Source organism: Chamaea fasciata, unplaced genomic scaffold (genome assembly GCF_029207755.1).
Source record: "Chamaea fasciata isolate MVZ Bird 193981 ecotype frontalis unplaced genomic scaffold, bChaFas1.0.hap1 SCAF_16, whole genome shotgun sequence".
Taxonomy (NCBI): Eukaryota; Metazoa; Chordata; class Aves; order Passeriformes; family Sylviidae; genus Chamaea; species Chamaea fasciata.
In genome coordinates, this window is record NW_027094101.1 from 6,545,057 (window position 1) to 6,567,535 (window position 22,479).

The window sequence follows — 22,479 nt, forward strand, 5'->3', positions numbered from 1 at the left end:
CCGCGGGGGACGCGCTGACCCGCCGCCCTCGCCGCAACCGCGGCGATGTCGGCGAAGCACCGCGGGCCTCCCCCTCTACACCAGCTTGGTAGCGCCCGCGCGGACTGCCGTCGGGCGAAGCCATGGTGGAAGACTGTAGTGGGGCGAGTTTGGTGCCAGTGCGCTGTCCTGTCCCCGTGGCATTGTCCTGCCCCCCGCTGCCCAGCGCTGAGCAGCCACAGCTGCTGAGCGGCCGCGCACGCAGGGAGGTTTCACGGGGGGTCAGCGCAGTTAGATGTAACGGTGCCCCCCGAAAAATAGTTCGGCCGGACCCCACCTCAGTAGAATGGAAGGCAGCGCCATTTTGGGCGCAGCCATAGCAGTCACGAATTAGGGGTGCCAGGCGTGCCGCGGGGCGAGAAGGTGACGGAGCCGCCGCTGGCTGAGCCGGACAGGGCCGGCAGAGGCGGCGGCATCGCCTGTGCGCGGAGCGGAGAGAAGGCGGCGGCGGGCGGGAGCGGCGGCGGGGACGGGCGTCTCCCTCTCGCCGTGCCCGCGGTGGTAGGGGCCGGCGCGCGCGGGCCGCTGGGCCTGGCGCACATGGCCCGGCCGTAGGAGCCGCCCCGCCCCTCCCCCGCCTTTCCGCGCCGCGCTCCGGACGGCACCGGCGCCGGGACCGGCACCCAGAGCCCGCAGCCGGCGCACGGAACCGGGCACACCGCACCCCGACACCGGCACCGCACCCGGCCCCGGCTGCCGCCCCATGCAGGACACCGAGGAGAGCCCCGCGGCCGCCGCGCCGCCCGGCGCGCAGGGCCCCGCCGAGGAGCCCGAGCACACGGACGCGCCCGCGCCGCCCGCCGAGCCGCCGCCGCAGCAGCAGCAGCAGCAGCAGCGGGAGGAGCGGGAGGAGGACGAGAAGGAAGATGAGGAGGAGGAAGGAGGAGGCGAGTCCGAGGCGCCGCCGGGGCCCCCCGAGCCGCCCGCCGCCGCCGCCGAGGAGCCCGAGCAGCCGCCGCCGCCCGAGCCGCAGCCGCCGTCCGGCCGCCAGAGCCCCGCCAAGGCCGAGCCCCAGCCCGGGGCCGAGCCCGCGGCCGAGCCCACGGCCGAGCCCACGGCCGAGCCCACGGCCGAGGCCGAGCCCGGCGCGGCGCAGGAGGACGGGGAGGCCGCGCCCGCCGCTCCCGCCGAGCCCGAGGATGAGATTTCCTTCAGCGACCCCGAGGACTTCGTGGACGACATCAGCGACGAAGGTGCGGGACCGGGAGGAGCCGCGGAGGCTCCGGGGAGCCCGTGGGGAGCCGGGGCCGGGCCGGGGAACGCTCTGCCCCGAGCCCCGGGCCCGGCGGCGCCTCCGCCCTGGTGCTGGGCAGCTCCGCGTCCTGCGTGCCTGTCTGCGTCCGAGCTGTGCTGCTCACGTTATGGTTTTTCTTTTTTTCTGAGTTATCTCTGCACCGCACAACGCTGCTGTTCTTAAAGCTCCTGTTAAAGTGGTTCTAAAATCGCTGTTACGCCTCAGATGTGGGCTGCCTTCTGGGTGGATTCACCAGCTTGTCTCCCTTCATTTTGCCTCCATTAGTTAAACCCAGCTGTAGAAACAGAAGTTCTAAATGGTTGACGTGGTCGTTATAAACTATATTTCATCGTTCTTGTTTTATCCATGCACCCAGAATGAAATCCGTAGGTAAACAGGGTTTGAGAAGAGTTACTGCTGGTGAAGATGTGATGTAGGTAGTTTGTGACAAGAACATAAGGAAAAATCGTTTCTGGCAGTTAAAAATCTCGGCCCAGGCTCTTTTGAAAGTAGTGGATATTGACTGCCTTAAAATGGCAAAGCTGTTGTGTAACTGCACAGACAGTAAATGTTTATACATGGGCTTGCCATATAGAAGTTAGAATGCTGATGTTTTTCAGATGGGTCTTTCCAGATAAATTTTCTTAGGTTTTAAATAGCAAAAGTACTTGTTTCCCCGTTATTTGTTCAGCATTTGTGCTGTTTTAGGGTCTGGTGTGTGTATTCTGCATTTTGTAGGGTCTGTGACATGTATCAAAAGGGGAAAGATGTTCCTAAAGGCACAGGATTGTAAATCGGCCAGTTATTTCAATGGCAGTGGAATACAGGTGGTACAGGTGCATTCTTGTGTTCCAGTCCTGTGTTTAGTTTGATAAAACAGCAGCCAAATATCCCAGATTAAGGAAGTGTTTGCTGTTCTCAGTTCAGCAGTCTGTATAACAGCTCTTAAAACTTTTACATTTGTTTCTTAAAGAGACTTTGGCAAAATTGCCTTGGAGTTGGATTCTTTTTGTTAAGGGCCTGCTTTATACACTTTGTGTACATCTAGTCTAGGATTATTATGTTCAGTTCCTTCTTAGAAACTGGGCGTATTTTCCGTTCCCACCTATTTTGTTGTTAATTAATTTGGTCAACTTCTCAGCTGTATGAAATCCAGCATTAGTGGCTGAATTACAGCATTTAAGTTTAGTCACTCCTGCTGGTCTGGCTTTCCATCTGTGTGGATTGCTTCTTGAGCTTCCTTACTTCTTTCCCATTATTCTGGTGCCTCCCCAAGGAGAAAAGCAGCCCAGTGTGACCAAGCCAAGGCTCTTTCAATGCTCAGATCTTCAAGAGCACCTGTGAGATGGACCAGCTGTAGGACTGGAACATCTCAGATCTTTTCCTGCCTCTTCTTTTCCCCTGAGTGGTGTTGGCATGGAAGAACAGCTGATCCCAGTTACAGCAGAAGGGATTGTTGGACAACCACTTAGGGACCAGTGAAGCTTTAGTTCAGATAATGACAGTGGTCCTTGAAATACTGCCAGCTGAAGATAGCCTTGTCCCCACCACACCCATCACTTCGTCCCTTCTGGCTGCTGCGGGAGCTGGCTGAACCAGCTTCTTGCTCTTTGAAGATTCCTTTGTTCACAATTTTGAATTTAAGGGCACAGTGTGGGAATTTATCTTCAATCTGTTACAGTTTTGGTTCAATACAGGGTGTTACATTCCTGCTCAGGAATCTAAACATGCATTCCTTGGCCTACAAAGTCTTCTGTGAGAAGTGGCTATGAAAGAAATAACTAAAGGAGCCTTAAAAATTACCCTTTTGTCTTTTACTTTGGTTTTCTCCTTTTGCTTGTAGACCCCTGTGGAAATGTCTTCTCATTTTATATATTTTATGTTGTTATTTGTAGTTCCTACGTGCACATGGAGGTGATCTTTTTTGAGTGATAAATATCACAAACACCAACATTCTGTGGATGCTCCATAATCTTGGTGGTAATGGGCTAAATATTTGTGATTCATGTTGCCCCAGATCAATGGGGAGCTTCACGTGTAACAACCTGTTGAAGCTTTAAGTTGTCAAAAGCAGCTTTTTAGTAGTTTGAAATTCAGAGTAAGCACGTTTCTCAGTTCTTCATTGCTGGACATATTTCCAGTGATGTTTCTGGGCAGAAAAGTTTCTTGAATTACAAAACCATCAAAAATCTAACGTCTTCAAAATATCAGCTTATACAACACCTTTTTTAGTTTGTTCTCATATTTTACGTCTTTTTACATGTGTTTGGATTTTTTTTCCTAGTCTGTGTATGCTGTAGATAGTCTGACTGCAAATTTTATCTAATTTAAAAGTGTGGTGGTGTGAACTTATTTTCTGTGTAGTCTTGTATTTTATAGTGATCTTCACATAATCTTAAAACTTATTTCAGGAATTAACGTGGTTGAAGAACATCCAGTGTGAAAAGATGTGTGCTTGTCTTAAATATGGCTTTCAGTGTCTAGCCTTAGACCTTCGTTTTTGTGCTTAATTAAAGGTTTAGATGGAGTGTGAGTTCTTAATTATAGTGATGCTGAGACATGCAGAGCTTCCAGTATGGTGGATAATTTTGAATTATGTTCAAACTTGTGTAATTTGGGAGGGAGGTACAAGTTACATTTATTTTTATCAAAATAATCTGGCTATAATTTGAGCAAGAGGACTGGTCAGAGGTCAGGTAGTAAATCGTGCATTTGTCTGTGCTATTGTCACTTTTGAGGGCTTTGTGAGCCAGTTCCATCTCCTTGAAAAAACCTGATAGTGCAAGTGTTGACAGCCTCAGTGTGTAAGGTGTTTTTGAGATAGACTTCAGGAGTTGGGTGCTTAAAGTTTGCCATGAAACCGCATAATCCTGTCACTTAGGATGTGCTCTTGGGCTGTTGTGCATTCACTTCAGTTGTTTTTCTGACAGAACATTCATTCACTACCAAGTTTCTTAAATGATTCTTGAAATTTCTTGAAATTTGAAGACTCTCTGTTTTCTTACTCTCACTGTTCTTTTCATCTTCCCTCCTTCATGATGTGAGCAGTGCCTTAGTTTCCTGTCTGTGCTGTCTTTGCAGAGCTGCTTGGTGACATCCTGAAGGATCAGCCACAGGAGGCAGATGGAATAGACTCGGTGATTGTTGTGGATAATGTGCCTCAGGTTGGACCAGACCGACTGGAGAAACTGAAGAATGTCATCCACAAAATATTTTCCAAGTTTGGCAAAATTATCAATGAATTTTATCCAGAGGCAGATGGAAAAACAAAAGGGTAAGTAAGTCATGATAACTCCAACTGGAAGAAGGACTGAAACACAGCTCTGGCTTATCTTTGATTTAGTGTCAATACTTCATGGGTGACCTCATAGTTATCATCACCTTCTTCTACCTCAGCCTGTGCAGCCTGACATCAGTGTCAGTGACAAACAAGTTCCTGAGGGAACTGGGAAGCTTAATAGCTCATTAGGCTCCATAGTGGAGGGTGGTGGGGGTTAATTATGGAAATAGTTTAGCTGAGTTTGGAGACAAATTTTAATGCTACATGAGGAGTTTTTCTTAGTTTTCTGCTATGGCAGAAATTAAAGGTCCTCTTGAGCTAAAAACTTACTAGCAATGGCTGGACTGTTTGTTGCAAAGTAGATTGTCAATATCTGTAGCATATATTCTGAGTGTTGGAGGAATCCATACTTCAGAAGGCATAAAAAGTTTTCTGGACTGGAGGGATTGTTGCTTCTATAAGGTCAGCATGAAAATTATTCTGTCTCTCTGTGTTTATACCTCTGTTTGAGACACTGATGGTGTTCAGGATACCATTAGTTTGGAGTCTGCTGGGCTGCAAGCTGGGTGTATTAAGTGGCCAGAAGGAAGCTGAGTTCTGTTATTGAAAAACAATAGTGATGCTTTGAGATGCCTGTGACAGCAAGTTACAATTCCTAAACGTGACCTATTACTCAGCTGGGAAGAGCTGTGGGTGTCACCTGCATGTTCCTGTCTCTCACTGTTATCCTGGTTGTGTTGAGCTTCCATTCACTGCTATGTCTGGCCCATTTCAGAAAGGATATTAGATTAATTGAGGTCAGGCCTAGAGAGCTAAAAAGTGTTTGTGAGCCTGTGGCCAGAATGGAAATTAGTTTGCTGTTGACCCTAACGGGTTAGAGAGAAAACAAGAAGTTATCTTGTAGGTGCTCTGTGCTGAATTCTTAATTCATCCCCATTGTTTCTTCTTTATTTTAAGCCTGTTGTGTTGTGAACAATGTCCTGTACTTTGGTTTTCCTTCCTTGCAGGTACATTTTCCTGGAGTACATGTCTCCCTCCCACGCCGTGGATGCCGTGAAGAACGCAGATGGATACAAACTGGATAAGCAGCACACTTTCAGAGTCAACCTCTTCACAGACTTTGATAAGTGAGTGCAGCAATTGTGTTTTATCTGGAGATCTGGGGATTCTAATCCTGAGTGCCTGCATGGACTGTAACCAACCAAATTGCTCTTTCAGGTACATGACAATCAGTGACGAGTGGGAAATCCCTGAGAAACAGCCATTTAAGGATTTGGTAAGGAATTTTTGGAAAAGTGAAAGGAATATTCAGCTTAATATTAAGTGGTTACTTCATTGCTGAAATGTCCATATGAAAATAGAAAGGATGTGTTAATGGTGTTGTAAATAGCAGTGCTGGTCACATGCTCCTGTTCCTTCATCCAAATGGGAGGACCTCGGTGCTTCTGCTTGATAGTTACACATAGTGGGAAGCTTAATTTACTTTTAATTTAAGAGTGACTAATAATTTTGCACAAGTCATTTAAAAATAGAATTTCAAAAGCATCTTTTTATATTCTCAATTGTTGGAGGCAAACTTTGGTGTTTGTTACCAAGTACTTTGTAAATAGTCTGGTGGAAGAAAGAAGTTTGCTTTTTCTTTAAAAACCAAATATCAAATGACTTCTTGTTTAAAATAAGTTTTAAACATCATCAAAACCCCTTGAAGATCCACCTGTTTATGGGGTGCTCTCAGCCTCCAGCATCCAGTAATTGGAGTTGTTTACTTCCACTTCAAAAACTTGTTTGCGGTGGTGAGACCCCAAAATTGCACTCTCTGGTAAGAGCAGCTCCCACTTGCCAGGTAGATGCTAATTTTTGGAACTTGTTGACTTAGCCTTTGACTCACTAATGGTCTTTTGCTGTGTTTTTCTCAGGGGAATCTCCGGTACTGGTTGGAAGACCCTGATTGTAGGGATCAGTACAGTGTGATCTTTGAGTCAGGAGACCGGACATCCATTTTTTGGAATGACATCAAGGAACCTGTTCAAATTGAGGACAGAGCAGTGAGTGTCCTGGAAGTGCTGGAGATTGCAGATACACTGCCAGTCTCCTTCATTTTATGACATTGCACTTTCTTAATGAGAAAAAAAGGCTTTTTCCCATTGCTGAAATAATTTTTTCTTCCTTGTGAAGAGTGGTGAAATCACATCCTTTAGAATTAGACTTAGCTGCTTAGGTAGGAGAACTGTGAAGTGAATTTTTTAAGAGTTTGTGGCGGTGTTTGTTGTTCTTTTTTAACTGGTTTATGATGCCCATTAGTTTCCTTCATCTCTCTGTTATAGGTGATTCAGAAAGACCTGAGAATGCAAAGTCAGAGTTTGAGGAGCACTATTCATTCGAGCTGAATATGTGCTTATGTTTGCTGCTTCAGATGACTCCTTGCTTTTGTGCTGACCACAGAGGTGTTAAAGAGGAATAGCTGGTTTGGTAATGGCATAAAAAAGGGAGAGTTAGTCTGCCTGTTTGCTGCAGGCAGTGGACTTGCTCGGAACTGTTAGGACCCAGGAGCATTTTCCATAATAACCATTGTACATTACAGTAGGAGGAAGTTGGCTCTGGGATAGTGAGAATATTTGCTCATCACCATGGTCTCTGGCTGTGGTCTGTGTTGCTCAGATCTCTGTAACTTAGCTGAAGGTCCAGAGCTGTGTTGTTCAGAAATTTGAAATACCCTTCTGAGAACAGTGTGTTCTTACCAAGGCTGAAGGAAGGAAATCCAGGGTGTTAGGTGGGTTTGTTATTACATAAAGGATGTCACTGTAGCTGAAAAACATCTTTGGTGATCTGTAAGTTGAAAAGGTCTCAACGGACAATTTTCAACCTGAAGAGTAGGAGCTGTACATAATGTGCATGAAACAAAACTCCACAATTATCACAGATCCTGAGATCTTCACTTAGTAAAGGGTTTCACAAAATGTGCTTCTACCAGCCATGCATTAGTTCTTTCCCTTTTAGGGACACAGCATGAGGTTAAACTTTTGTGTGTGCTTTTTTTTTTAAATCCAGAGGTGGACAGAGACCTACGTCCGTTGGTCTCCCAAAGGCACCTACCTGGCTACATTCCACCAGAGGGGCATCGCTCTGTGGGGTGGAGAGAAGTTCAAGCAGATTCAGAGGTTCAGTCACCAAGGAGTGCAGCTTATTGACTTCTCACCCTGTGAAAGGTACAGAGCATCGCATTGGTTTGGGCTAAAGGGTCAAAAGGATGAGGCATGAGCAGCATCCTCCAAATCTGGAGTGCTGAAATTAGTTTCTTAAGATTAAAGAGCTCTGGAGAGAAGGATAAAATAATTTCAGGACTGAGATGCATTTTCATTTGAGTTTTCAAGTAAAACGTTTGAGTTTTATGCTTTTTGTATTAAAGAGATTATTTGCCTTTCAGTGGAGAAGCCCAGCATCCCTGTAATTTGGGTTGGATAAGGTCAATAATTTATGTTTGGTTTGAAACCAGTGTTATTCTCATGCTAAAACAATATAATAGGTAACAGTGTATTTGGTCAGTTCTCCTCCTTTGTAACATCAATATCAAAGAGTTGTACGTAAATCTAGAACTTTTTCAGCCAGAGGGATGCCAGGGAAACTTTCTTCTCCTTTATCATCCTGTTGTTATTTTTCCCTCCCCTGAAAAATCCCATTAGAGAAACTGCTGTTTAAAAGTGCTTGGTTATTTGAATACTGCTTGGATAGTACAAGATACTTCTTGCCTGCTGGTACTGACATATTAGATGAAGTTTCAGTAATGGATTGGATTCTTTCTTTTGTAGGTATTTAGTGACCTTCAGCCCTTTGATGGACACACAGGATGACCCTCAGGCTATCATCATCTGGGATATTCTGACTGGCCAAAAGAAGAGAGGGTTCCACTGTGAAAATTCAGCTCACTGGCCTATTTTTAAGTAGGTTGAGAAACAGAATTAGAGTAGAGAGTTGTAGTCCCAGACTTCATTTAGTAAAAAGGCAGTTCAATTTAATATTTTTTTCTTTCTTGCTTAGGTGGAGTCACGATGGTAAATTCTTTGCTCGAATGACTTCAGATACCCTCAGCATCTATGAAACACCTGTAAGTTCTTGCCTTTTTTGCATAATAATGAGTAGAAAGTATGTGTGTAGATGTAAGAACGTTACTAACTTGAAAATTCATCCTTTTCTCATCTTTTAGTCCATGGGTTTGTTGGACAAAAAGAGCTTGAAAATCAATGGGATAAGGTGAGTCTATTCCCCTGTAATCATAACTGTGCTCTTTAGCTGGAATCTTTTAGTCTGGAGATTTGTTATGGCAGGAGTAATCTTCAGACTGTTGCCTGGAGCAAAGAGCTTTACATGTTGAGGTGGTCAAATTAGACAAAGTGGCAAAAAGAAATGGATAGCTCTTCACTTGTTGATGAACACACTTGATAGTTTCTGTGCTTTGAAATCCTCTTTGTGGTACTGCTTAGTCCAGGGTCTAGCTTGGGAGTTCTGTTCCTTGTCTACAAAACCAGACTGGAATGCAGTTTGTTAGGGAATATCTCCCTAACAAGGTGGTTGTGCTGGCTTAGAGCGGTGCGCTGTGTCTGCACAGGACATACTGACTCCTGTGAGAGTTTTTTAAGTACGTCTCTGTAAAGCAACAAGAAAATTTAAGTGTACCCTGGTGCAAGAAGATGGTCTCCAGGGTAATTTAATAGGGTGGGGTGGTTTTTTTTTTGGCTCATTTGTTCCTAGATCTTTGGCAGTTACTCTGTGTGTAACCCTTGCTTTTTGGTGAGATGTACTGATGAGACAACACTGGTGATATAGCAAATTTAAACAGCTGCTTAAAAATCTGTTTTGGTATGGTTACTAAACCCCCCTCAGTTGTGTATCTGTGCCTGTCTTTATTACTGAGAGTTGATCTTTGTCTGCAACATTCAGATACTGTCAGGAAAGTGGTTTCTGCTTGTAGTATCTCTAACTGAAAATTAAAAGGGCATGTTTTTAACTTTGTTCCTGCAGAGACTTCTCATGGTCTCCAGGTGGTAACATAATTGCTTTCTGGGTGCCTGAGGACAAAGACATCCCAGCAAGAGTGACTTTGATGCAGCTGCCTTCTAGACAAGAAATTCGTGTGCGGAATTTGTTCAACGTGGTAGATTGTAAACTGCACTGGCAGAAGAATGGGGACTACCTGTGTGTGAAGGTGGACAGGACTCCCAAAGGCACACAGGTACATGCATTCTGATTTTATTGGAAAATTTTGGTTCTGTCTCATGCTTCCTTTTCTTACAGAACTGTCTTTAAATAAAGGCAAATTATATCACGTCAAAGCTATTTTAAATTTTTTTCCATATGAATTTGTAGCATGTGGAAAGTAAAATGTCTGTAATGTTTGCATCCAGGATTTGCTTTGACTTTAGTGGCCTCTTGGTTTCTGAGAGGTCTGTGCCTCACCTCTTCTCCTGCTCACAATTGAGCAGCTGTTGAACATCATGTAGGTCAAGCTGCATAATGTGCCACATGTTCATCTGTCTTAATTAAATTCTTTAACAGTCTGAAAAAAATAAATGCATTTCTACAGTTCTGAAGTTATTCTTTATCAGAACAAATTTGGAATGTTTTTGGTAAGGAGGCATATTGTATTTATCTGCTGTCATTAAAGGAATAAACCTTGACTCACTCTCATCCTGTGTCCAAACAGGCTGATTGTGGAGTTGTCCTTCCATGCCTAGTGACAAAATTATCTATCTGCTGTTTTTGTGCTGGGTAATGAGCTGATTTTGGCCTTTACAGGGAGTAGTGACCAACTTTGAAATATTCCGCATGAGAGAGAAACAGGTGCCAGTGGATGTGGTGGAAATGAAAGGTAATGCCAAGGATTTCCTTACTTTTGAGCTTGAATTTTTCTGTAGAGATGCTTGTGTCTTTCTTAGAAATTCTTGTCAACACATGACATAATTAGGAATTTAACCCTTTGGAAAAGAGCTGGATTTTAATGTTGCTGAATGTCTCCTGTAAAAATGAGAAATCAAAACTTCTGATGCTGTTCGTGATTGTGACTGACTTGAAAAATGACTGAAAATGTGCTGTTAATTAAAGTGGTAGGGCTGATAATATGAATGTGTTTTGTAGATGATGGAAGACTTAGAGCTACAGGTAGAAACACTTCCCCTGCAATTGCCTTATCAACCTGTGTTTTAAAAGAAAGTCTGTGAACTGATGGGTTTCCTCTCTTCAATATCTTGGTTTTCTTTGGTAACTACTTGAAATCAGAGATTTGTATTGTCCTTTAACAGAGTTTGGGTCTTCTTGTTACAGAAAGCATCATAGCCTTTGCTTGGGAACCAAATGGAAGCAAGTTTGCTGTGTTGCATGGAGAAACTCCACGAATTTCAGTTTCCTTTTACCATGTTAAAAACAATGGGAAAATAGAACTCATAAGTAAGTGAAAAATAAGTGAGAAGTGCAGATGCAAAACATTTTGCGTGGTAATAGATGCACTAAATTCAAAATTGCAGCTGTTTGTGATGTTTTATGAGAAATTAGTGAGGTTGATGCTTGTAATTGATGGCATTGGATTGAGATCTTCTTCTGAATTTGCCTTGTTCTCTTTTCAGAAACATTTGACAAACAGCAGGCAAACACGATATTCTGGAGTCCCCAGGGGCAGTTTGTAGTGTTGGCTGGCCTCAGAAGGTGAGTGTTGCACAGACTGCTGAACACCACCACATTGATTTTAAAAGAGGAAAAGAACTACAGCATCCCACGTAGAAGCGTTTGTTGTCCCTGTCAATGTTGATTGCTGTAATTCTGATAGAGCTGTGCAAAAGCAAAGGCAGTGCGGAGATGCAGTCTCATGATGTATCTTAGCCCTTTGCAGCTTTCACTTCCCATTTTTGCCACATCAAGTGAAGAATGCATTTTTCAACAAAAAAGTGCCTATTTAGAAACACCTTCCAGCTGTTGAAGTTAAATACTGACCCTGAGCCAATCCACTTTGGACATGCTTGTGGCTCTTGTGGTGCATTTGTTGTTATTGCCTTGTGCCCTTTTATGGGCAATACCTGTTAATGACAGTGCTGCTTTGTGAAAGAATTATCAAGAAAGTTTCACTTTAGAGCAAGTGAAAATGACTATTTTTAACCAGTCAAGTGATAATTTGCTTTCATGTGCTTTCAAACAAGCACTGCTGTTCATCTTACTATCTTTTCTTTAATCTTTTCGTCACTACTATGTCTAAACATATGATTGTTAAACTTTGGCTACAGCTTGCCCGTGAGCATGTTTTCACTGTGACTTTAACCCATTTTATTTATATTCTTAAGGGTCACTGAACATAAAAACAGAAGTGTCATTCTTCTGTGGTGTTTTGTTTTTATCCACCACGTTCCTTTCCAGCCACAGGGAGTAGTACAAACCTATCTCTTGGCTGCTGTGAGAATTTGTAATAAGGAGTTGCAGAGATGCAGCTTGTGAATTGTTTTTAAAAGCCCAGGCTGTGCTGGTGTGTAAAGCAATGGGTTTTTTTTTCCTGTGCAGCATGAATGGTGCCTTAGCATTTGTTGACACGTCTGACTGCACCATGATGAACATCGCGGAGCACTACACAGCCTCGGATGTGGAGTGGGACCCCACGGGCAGATACATTGTCACCTCTGTGTCTTGGTGGAGCCACAAGGTACTGGTGCACCTCTTTTCCCCACCCCTGCTTGCTCTTCCTGTGGTTTTTGAAAGCGCTGTTGATTACGAAGAGAACCTGAACGCCTGTCACTGGTTGAATGATTTTCCACCGTTTTAAACATTCATTTCTGAGCACTCCAGTGTTAAGTTAAAGCTTATTTTGGCTGAGCTGGTGCACTGCTCTTCCAGGTGGACAATGCATATTGGTTATGGACCTTCCAAGGCCGTCTGCTTCAGAAGAACAACAAAGACAGGTTCTGTCAGCTGCTCTGGAGACCACGACCAGCTACCCTGCTCAGCGAGGATCAGATAAAGGTGGGGTATTCCAGGGACTTCGTGCTGACATGGATTTTGGTCTGTAAAGGACTTGGTGTACTCCCTCTTCTTGAGGTTTGTTACACAACTGCCTTTTGCCCTGAATGTGTGAATAAACGCATTGCTGTGTGGGACCTCACTTCTGGGAATGTCTGCAGATATTAACTGTATTATAAGCTCAAAATAGAAGTGGTTACCAGTTCTTACAGTAAGGGTATAAAGAAGAGTAAGTTGAATTTTGTTCTTCAGACTTTGCTAGTTGTATATGTACAGAAGCACTTACATGATCTACAAGCCAGGAGGCACAAAATTATAGTGAAGGGAAATTGTCTAGCAGAGAGATTGTTTTCAGAAGGGCATAGCCTGCTTAAGCCTACCAAGGAGTTTTTACAGAAGATGATGGTTGTAATTGCTAGTCTGATACTCCAGTTGAAGTAAAATTTCCTGTTTCACAGCAAATTAAGAAGGATCTGAAGAAATACTCCAAGATATTTGAGCAGAAGGATCGCCTGAGCCAGTCCAAAGCTTCAAAGGCAAGACACTTTTGAAATATATTCTAGATTAAACTCTTGTAACCTATCCTTAATTTGTACTGATGATATGTAAGTTACATTTTCTGTATTACAAGGGTTGGAACCAGATGGTTAGAATTAGTCCAGTGGGTAGTTCAGAGATGCTACTGTAAAGAGTCTGGAGAGAAACTGGTGTTTTGTTGTTAAGCAAAGGTGGTAAAATTTTGGAGTTCTTAGCACGTTGCTGCATTAGCCAGTGTTTAAATTAAGAAAAGCTCTTTCAGTTAGAAAAAAGGACACCTCACCAAAACAACATTCTGATGAGAGAAGAGACCCTTTGGGTCAGTAGAAGGTGTCCTGAGAAGGACGTTTGGCTCAGGAGTGCCCGGTGTGGGTTTGTTTGGGGGAGGCTCACGGAGCTGTCGTGCCCCGCAGGAGCTGGTGGAGCGGCGGCGCACCATGATGGAGGAGTTCCGCAAGTACCGCAAGATGGCGCAGGAGCTGTACATGGAGCAGCGCAACGAGCGCCTGGAGCTGCGCGGGGGTGAGCACTGGGATAACCCACACGGAAACTGCTCCTCCGGGGCCCCAGCCCCTTCCCCTCTGCCTCCTGCTTTCCTCTCCTCTGCAGGGGTTTTACACCTTTTTATACCTTTTTATCCTGAATTGTAGCAGGATTTAAGTGGGGGGAAAGAGGCATTGGCTTGATCTTGGGATAAAACTGCTAGGAGGCACTAATGGCTTGGTTATGAATAAATTTCGCCTTACTTGTTACGAATTGAAAGCACCGAATGCCTCTTTACTGTTTGTTTCACTGCTGGTCTAAGGGCTGTTTCTGCCCTTAGAAATTCATTCCAAATCATTCCATTGGTGCCTTGTTTGTTGTGTTCAGTGTTGGGTGTTTTCTCCATTGCAGGGGTAGACACAGATGAGCTGGACAGCAACGTCGATGACTGGGAGGAGGAGACTGTGGAATTTTTTATCAATGAAGAAATTATTACCCTTGCAGAACCAGAGTAATTAATAAAACTGTGGTAAGATAACATTCAGCTTATGTGTTTCATACATGGGAGATCTTTTTATGGAAGGAAGAGGGAGAGAAGCTGCTTAGTGTATGGATTTAAACTACATGAGTTTAGGAAGAGGTGAAACACAAGCTGGTGTAGCCTCTTACCAGCTCAGCTTCTCAGATTGAGCTGTTTGTGTAAAAGCACAGTAACTGACTCACCTCTTCTTTTGTTTTTCTGCAGCTCCACCAGATCTTGTGCTGAAAAGAAGTTTGTTTGTTATCCGAAAGCCTATATCAACTTTGGAATTCTTAATCCATATTCTTGCACTCTGGAAGGGTGGATGCACCAGATTTTCTCCATTCTGACACATTGTAGTGCCTTTAAGTCTTGCTGCCTGCTGCAGTGAGATACTGGAAAGGCGCTGCTTTTAAATTTATATTTTTTTTCCTAGGGTTTGATTATTATTTTTTTTTTCTTTTTAAATCCACTACTACCAGTATTTACTTCCCGACTCCTTGTGCAGTCCTTGCCAGCTGGCACTTTTTGCCTCTTGCCAGTGAGGTGAGATTCACCAGTGCACCCCTGTGTCACACACACAATGTTTGGGTTCCAGGACTCTCTCTGTGTCCCCAGGGCATGGACAGGTGTTCCTTTGGGTTGGGGAAAAGTCACCAGAACCATTTTTCATATGATGTGTTTTAGTGTGCTGAAGCAGCACTACAGCGGGCTATACCCTCCTCCTTTCAGATTGTGAAAGGTTATCTCCCTCAAAGAGCTGAATATGGAAATAAAAGCAGACCTATACTAAAACCAGTCTGGCTGTGTGTTGTTTGTAGGGAATCTTGCCCTGAATGATCAAAGTCAAACATCACTCAGTCATAAGAATGTGTTTGCTATTGGCTAATGGTTCCTTTGGATTTTTTTCAAATCTTGGTTCCTCATGGCCCTTCTGGCTTTGTGTTGTGGTTGCTTGGTTTTTTACAATATGGTACAGCTCATTAATCTGTCACATTGACCTGTTCATGGTGGTGGAGTGCCTAGAAAATGACTGGATTCTTAAACCATTTGCAAACTGATAAAAGCCTCGGGAATTACTGGGTTAGTGTATCTTACCAGTGAAAACTGCAGAGTTCCAGAGCACTCCTCTGTGCACGTGCTTTGTGTTCTCTCTTACAGTACCTGGTTCCATTTCCAAAGCCCTCCAAGCTCAGGATGGAGAACTGTACTCAGAGCTGGTGCAGCAGCTTGTCTCTGTTTATATTTGTGAGTGGAACTGGGTCTTGTCAGAGCCCTGAGAGAGGCTGGCTGTTCCTTGCCCTTGGAGAATGAGGATGTTCCTGTCTCCTCTCCTGGACTGGGCAGGGAAATTGCCAAGGTGGGCAGTCTTGGCTGGCTTTCCTTAAGCCCAGGGTTCACTTTTACAGCAGGATGGGACAGCTCTGGAGTGTCCTCTGGCCACAGGACAGCTCCACTCAGCTGCAAGTGGCCAAAGGACAGGGATGTTCTCAGCACTTATTTTGTCATTTGTAAATTTGCTCTGGTGGCCAATGCACAAATGCCTCCATTAACTCCCATATCCTCTACACCAGGAAGTTTTCAAAGTTATTTTCCCATAAATGGTACTGACTTAGTTTCACTCTTTAACCAGCAGGTGTTGTTTTTCCAGAAGTCTGTATTAATTTCCAGTTTTCTGCATTTGTTCATTCATAATCCATATAGACAGGTACAGTCGATTAAAGTTTACTCCACAGTATTTCCCAGCCTCATTTCTCAACTAGACTGGAAAGAAATACTTTCTAAAAAAACAGTGCAGAAGAACATAGAGGACAACTAAGTTGTCCAGTGATCATGAAATGGTTTGAGATGGAAAAGATGTTAAAACTCATCCAGTCCAACCCCTGCCGTGGCAGGGACACCTTCCACGATCCCAGGTTGCTCCAAGCCCCATCCAAACTGGCCTTGGACACTTCCAGGGCTGGGGCAGCCACAGCTGCTCTGGGCAGCCTCTGCCAGGGCCTCACCACCTCATGGTAAAGAATGATGGCTTGAACTTGCATAGCAAAAATCATTTTTATGACCCTTTTGTTGAGAAGAGCTGACTTGTCAACCGTTTTTTGAATCACAAATGGAGCCGGAAGGTTTTTTCCCCATCTTCATGCAATGAAGGTTTAATAGGCTGCTGTGTTTTATTCCTGGCTGTTTTCTAAGTAATTAAATGTAATGGCAGTGTTGAATGAATTGAGTTCTCTTCTAAGATGCTTCTCTGAAGCATGGATCATCAGTGGAGGGAAAAAACAACACAAAAATTGCATCCAGAATTGTTCCTGCAACAGCTTTGGAAGCTGATGAGATCTTGTACTGACCAGCAGTTCAGGCCTTTTCTCATCTAACACTGGCATTTCTGACATCACTCCCTTCAATTACCTCATCTTTCCTCTTGTGTTTCTTACTTCACATGCTTTTTTGCAAATTATGTGCTACTGAAATTGCTTTATGGGAATGGATTTGGTAAATTATCCTCCTTGCCATATCTTGGAATAGCACTAGGAGCTGGAGCAGAGTCCTGTGGGATTGAATCCATCTGTGCAGCTTTGAGTTCTCTGCCACTGCTCCTCAGCCTGTGCCTTTGGAAGGGTGTCAGAAGGATGGCCAAAGCAGAAGCAGGTTTATAGGTACTGTCTATAGCTGTGTATGGTGGGGAAAAAGGCTTCCCACAGCACTTGTACCTCCACTGAGTGCCCTTAAGGGTCCAGAATTTGGGTGGGAAAGGAAACAAGCATTAAGATAGTATCTCTCCTTGGTTTTGTTAAAGTATTGTATTGAGTATTTTTAATGATTGCTCTTAAATAGCAGGATTAACTGGACCAATTCATATAATCCTGGGCTAGTCTTCACTCTGTCTTTATTTTGCATTTGTAATAAATATTCTCATGACCTTTTAACCAACTACAGCCCTTAATGCAACTTCACAGAACAAGTTTTGGTCACTTGCTATACTAAGTTTTAACTTAAATTCTAACATTTTTTCATTAAGCCGTGATGTAACTTTTATGAGCTTTGACTCCTTTACTGTCAATAAATAACGAATACAAAGGGTGATCTTGTGTGGGTTTTGGTTTTTTTTTAATGGGTTGTTGTAATGCATGGACTCTGGGTGTTCCTGGACTCCCTGGTCCAATCGGGGGGAAAAAACCCAGATTTGTGCTATCTGTGCATGATTTAAAGCAAAAGTTGTGTATAAGTCATCTGCAGAGAAAAACGTGCAGTTGGGTGAGTGAGGCTGGATCACCTGGCTGGTGGTGGTGGTGTCACAGTGATCCTCATTGTCCCCATCTCGCTGGGACCTGAGTGACAGATTCACAATAAGCAGCTGAAAGCAGCTGGGATTAAAGTCCTGCCGGAGTCCTCACAATTCCTGCAGGGCCTCAGCATCTCTGTGTTGATCCCAGCAAGAGGAATGCTTTGAAAATGTAATCCTCTCCCAAGTTTTAACCTTCAACCCCATGCCTCTCAGTTAAACTGAAGCAGTGCTCTCACAGTGTGCTGAAACAGGATTGTGGCAGACACACAGAAACCTCTGCTCTAACTGGAATTGCTTAAAATAAAGTCAATAATATGTGGAATACCTTGCATTCCTGTCTAATGCAAGGAAAGGCCTTAGCACTCAGTGTGACCTGGCTCCACATGCTGCTCATTTGGGTTTGTTTTCTTACCCTCAGTGCCTGGGCTCCCAGATGCAGTGATGAACTGGACCATTCTGGAGTTTAAGGCTGTCCAAGAGACTTGCACGTTCCCCTCCACCTCCAGTTGAATTTGGGATTATGGTGTGCTGGGTAATATTTTTAGATGCTTTTAAGAGATGTGCGAATGAGCTGCTCACAGCAGTGTCCCTCAGCCCTGTTTAAAGAGCTGATGAAACTGCAATGAACTTATTCTTGTGAATATTAAGAGCTGTCCAAAGCTGGGGAGCTCACCTGGTACCCTGAGAGGTTCACAGCAAAGAAATGTTCCTTTACTGCTGCTGGAACTACTCAAAATTGTCTATTACACTGCTTGAGACTGGGAGCTGTTGGTGAAGCCCTCATTTAATTGGTACATGGCTCATTATTGTGGAGATAAATCTGGTTCCTATAGAAACTAGTTACTTGTGACTGGTGGGGCTGTAGAACAAGTCTGTTTTGATAACTGCTCACTGGGTACAGCATCATTCCTGTGCACTATGAAATGCTTTAGCAGCATCAGCTCTTCTGCCAGGAGCTGCAAGGGGGATGTCACTGTGTTTTATGGGAGCGAAAACAACCATGGAAAGGTGAAAGTGGAATTTTTCAAACCTCTGTTACTACCAGAGATCCCAAAGGCAGTTCTTAGGTGGAATTTCAAACACCCTCTGCCATAACTTTGGGTCTGTGCCACTCACCCACAGTGAGTGAAGGCCAGAGCAGGATCCCAGCTTCAGGGGGCCCCATTAACCCCACAGCAGCATCTCCTCTGAGGCTTCACCTGTGCATTAACAAGGCTCAACTACACATGCTCTTGTCTGTTATTAATGCTGACAAATGGGTTGTGCCATTGTGTTTTAAATCTTGGAGTCGAATTATGTCTGTGTTTCAAACGGAGCAGAGTGTTTCTGACTGATTGAGTTGTGGCACGAGGCACTGGCACTTAATTGCTACTTTATAATCGCTCCAGTGCCGTGATGAATTCCAGATGAATTCCAGCTCCCGAGGAGCCCTGCGGGACCTGCACAGATCAGGGCCAACTTGCTCTGATCTGGTTGAACAGGCTCATAATGACTGTTACCTGGGATTAAACAAAATGGGTACTTAGTGAAATGCAATTCCCTTTCTTTGTCATGGATAACTTTAATCGGTGTTTGGGGAACACCAGGGGAGTCTGTAATTGTGCTCAGCTCTACAATTGTGGGTCCCAGACCACGGTCCCAGACCTCCGAAGGTTCCTGCTGGCTGCAGAAATGACGGCTGAGCTCACTCTGCCACCTTCCCTGTCAATCAGTCGGAGTCCTGCTGTGTTACAGACAGAAACAGAGGCAGAGGGAGGGAGAATTTGTCAAGATAAAAGTACAAAACATGGGAAAATGAACTGGTTTAAACTTTATGAACTTCATTAAACTCTCTAGGTTTTAAAGCTCTAATGTTTCGAGTTGGATCAGCAGAAGAGATGCAGGAAGAAGCTGTGACTGTGGCTGGTGCTTGCCCAGAGCTGAGCTCTGCTGCAGGGAGCTCCGGGTGGCCTCAGCACACAAAAGCCACCTGTGCCTGTGTGTGCAGGTGCCTCTTTGCCTTCAGTGATGCTGAGGTGGAGGAGGGAGCTGCACTCATGGCCTGCAGAGTGGGACAGCAGGGCACAGGTGAGCTCTGAGGCTGTACCTGGGCACAGGATAGCTCGGGGGCTGTGACTGGCTCTGAGTGTGCCTGAGCCCTTATGATGGGCACCAAGGGACTCTGCTGGGTACCCCACGGGCCACCACGAGTCTCTGACTCTGCTGGTTCATGTGCCAGCCCTTGCTTTCAAGTCCTGCAAAACTCCTGCCTTTCCTGGGACACAACAGGGATGCAGCTTCCCGTGCAGTGGCACTTCTTTTTTATCAGTTCTGCATCTTCCACCTCTTGTTCACCTCCATAAGAAGCAGGAATTGTAGAAGGCTCCCACTTACCTCTTCTACATTGCTACATCTATTTACATATTTTTATTGTGCCCTTGTTATTTACCTTCATTTTTGATGTAAATCCCATTATTTTTTATTGTGCTTCAGCTGATCTTTCTCTGAACCCTTCCTGAACATACACTAATTCTGTAATATATCTTGTCTCCACACAATAATCACATGGTAGCAGCCTTCAGAAGCAGAGAGCATGAATCTCTTTTTTCCCCTTTATGGATTACAAATGCATTTTTTGTTTAGCACCTTACTTGTGAAATGCCTTTTTTTTTTTTTTTCCTTTTCTATTTTGAAGCAGCCATTAATCTCACAAGGATATCAGCTTTATTTTTATACAGCTTATTCAGACTTGCATCATCTTCCCTAAGATCTATTTTCTCTAATGGAAATCTGGGAAGGAAATGTACATGACATTAGTCTGAGTAACTTCTGTCTATGAGAATGCTTTTCTCTTAATAATGCAAATAACTGCAATTATGGAAACAAATTAATTGACTGGGCAGTCGAAGTACTTAAATTTCCTGGTGTGTTTTGATTTGCATTCATGTTCCCTGCTATTTTTATTCCCAGCTGAACTCATTTAGAACTGCTTCTGTCTGCTTATTAATCCTAACTCAAAATTGACTCTGCTTGTGGCTTGTTATATTCTAATGCCTCCATGAAACAGCAGATTTGTGCTTTTAGAATACTGCTAGTTAGACAAGGCATTACCTCCAGATTGGGAAAAGAGGACTCTTGGACACATAAATACACTGTGTAAGCAAAATCTGGCTGTTGCATGAGCTAAGTAAAAGGGGCCTGAAAGTGTTACAAGACAAACTTCTCAAGGAAACAGGCTGACCTTATTCTCCAGGCTCTGCTCCTGCCTGTCACACTCGCCTGTGGACACAATTACGTGTCAGTCTGTCTTATACAGACAAATGCTGCCACCAAGGACAGATCAGGAATTCCCTTCACAGTTTGTTCTTGCGTTGCTTCCGTTTTTTAAAGCCCGAGCTGGACCAGTGAAAATGAAAGAATTAAAAAACCCACCAACAACGAAGTAATTCTGGCAATTGAAAACTTGCAGATCAAAGAGATACTCGTTAGAGACTTGGAATTTAGCGGGAAATGCAAAAGAAAAAGAAACTCCCAAGTTCTGAAGTTTCCTGAATCCGATGGGCACCTGTCCTGGACACTTGTCTCTCTCCTGGTGCACCAAGGGGGTCATTCTATTGGTCTATGCTCTAATTGCTTATTTAACAATCTTTTTACCCAAGAGAGCATTAAAGCTGCTCTGGAGAAGGAGGCACAGGGCTCTGTGTCCTTCCTTTGAGCATCTCCTTGTGAGCCCTCTCGGTGGAGGAGAAAGAACCCCATTCTCCACAGTAAGTGCACACTGTGATAATCATGTACTGAAATAAGTCCTAAAGGACTGAGAAGAAACAGAACCCTTCTGCAACCTGCTGCAGCTCCTTTCTCAACTTTGCTTTTTTCCTTAATAAAAGCCAGACACGGAATGAAATTTCTGTCCTTGAGCAGTGCAGATATTTCCCTCAGTCCTTCTGCACAAAAGATTTCGGGCAATTACGGTGCTGAGGAACCTGACCATTTTCTTTCACAGCTCCTCTGCCTGAATCTTCGCTGCAAATTGAGGTAAGAGGTGCTCTCCCTCCCTGCCTGCCCGCCCGGGGTCTGTTGTGTCCCTGCAGGCTCTGCTCTTACCCAACGCCAGCGACCGTTTCACTGCTCAACGGCCCCTCCAAGGATTTTGCAGTTCTCCAGATTGCAGAAGTTGCTACATCAGTTGCAAAACCCAGTCTGCCGGCCTCAGCCCTGCGTGTGTGAGCGTTTTCAAGGCAAAGCCGTAGTGCAGCATTCCTCTGGCCGAGGGATGGTGCTGTGAGGAACCCTGAGAGGCTGTTACCCAAACCCAGACCTAGCGGTTCTCCCGCCGACTTTATCCCATCATAGAGGGTGGTCCTGATGGGTCCGAGCCCAACCCAGATGGCATCTCGTGAGATAACAGATCCTGAGGAAAAACATTTGTATTTGACATGGTTTTTGATCACACGGCAACCCAGGTAACAGCCTTCTATTTTTTTAAAGGCTTAACATTAGAATTGTTTTCCCTGCTTAGATAAATGTTTTTGGCAGGTGAATAGAACTGCACAGCCCAGAGGCCACTTGCCTGTCACCCAGATAAAAGGTGACAGCGCTGAAGGTGAGAGGGCTGGGAGGGTTCTCCTTATGCCAGAGAAGTGGGGGAGACGTGTGGTGTTGCTTCTGCCTCTCCCTCCCCCACTGGCCCTCCCCAGGTGCAGCACACCTGAGCAGGGGTGAAGAGCTTTGTCCCCCGAGGTCTCTGGTGAATGAGGTCACTGTCACGTTGTTGGCTCTGTGGTTTCACAGGCTCCTCAAGGGAGCTCTGGTGCCCTCACTGAGCCGTGTTCTGCAGACTGGGGAAAAGTGAACTGGGAGGATTTACCCACGATGTGACTGCCCTTGCTCCTCACGGCAGTTCAGTCACCTGTGTTCTCTTTCACATCAAACTTCACCCTTGTATGCTACCTAAGACATTTTTGGAAGCCCAGTGGCACTTCTCAAGAAATGTCAGGGAGTGAATTTACTCCTTTCTCCAGCAGACACAAAACCCCCAAAGCATTTCACATTCAGAGTCCAATAAAATAATGATATTGAAGCATATTTCTTTCAGTAGGCTCCTGCATCTTGCCTGCCTTTAGAAAATTCAA

At 44.6% G+C, this 22,479-nt stretch overlaps 1 protein-coding gene across 1 annotated transcript; it reads left to right on the plus strand.

Moving 5' to 3' along the window:
- The first annotated feature begins 606 nt into the window (after nt 1–606).
- EIF3B (eukaryotic translation initiation factor 3 subunit B) lies at nt 607–14,880 on the plus strand. The gene is made up of 19 exons (XM_066198105.1): nt 607–1,232; nt 4,355–4,547; nt 5,561–5,680; nt 5,772–5,829; nt 6,470–6,598; nt 7,602–7,759; nt 8,360–8,491; nt 8,589–8,655; nt 8,755–8,801; nt 9,570–9,780; nt 10,344–10,416; nt 10,869–10,991; nt 11,168–11,246; nt 12,090–12,228; nt 12,420–12,545; nt 13,001–13,078; nt 13,493–13,601; nt 13,974–14,091; nt 14,308–14,880. The coding sequence occupies exons 1-18, from the start codon at nt 743–745 to the stop codon at nt 14,075–14,077; spliced, it is 2,436 nt and encodes an 811-aa protein (XP_066054202.1). The 5' UTR covers nt 607–742; the 3' UTR covers nt 14,078–14,091; nt 14,308–14,880.
- Nucleotides 14,881–22,479: the final 7,599 nt, after the last annotated feature.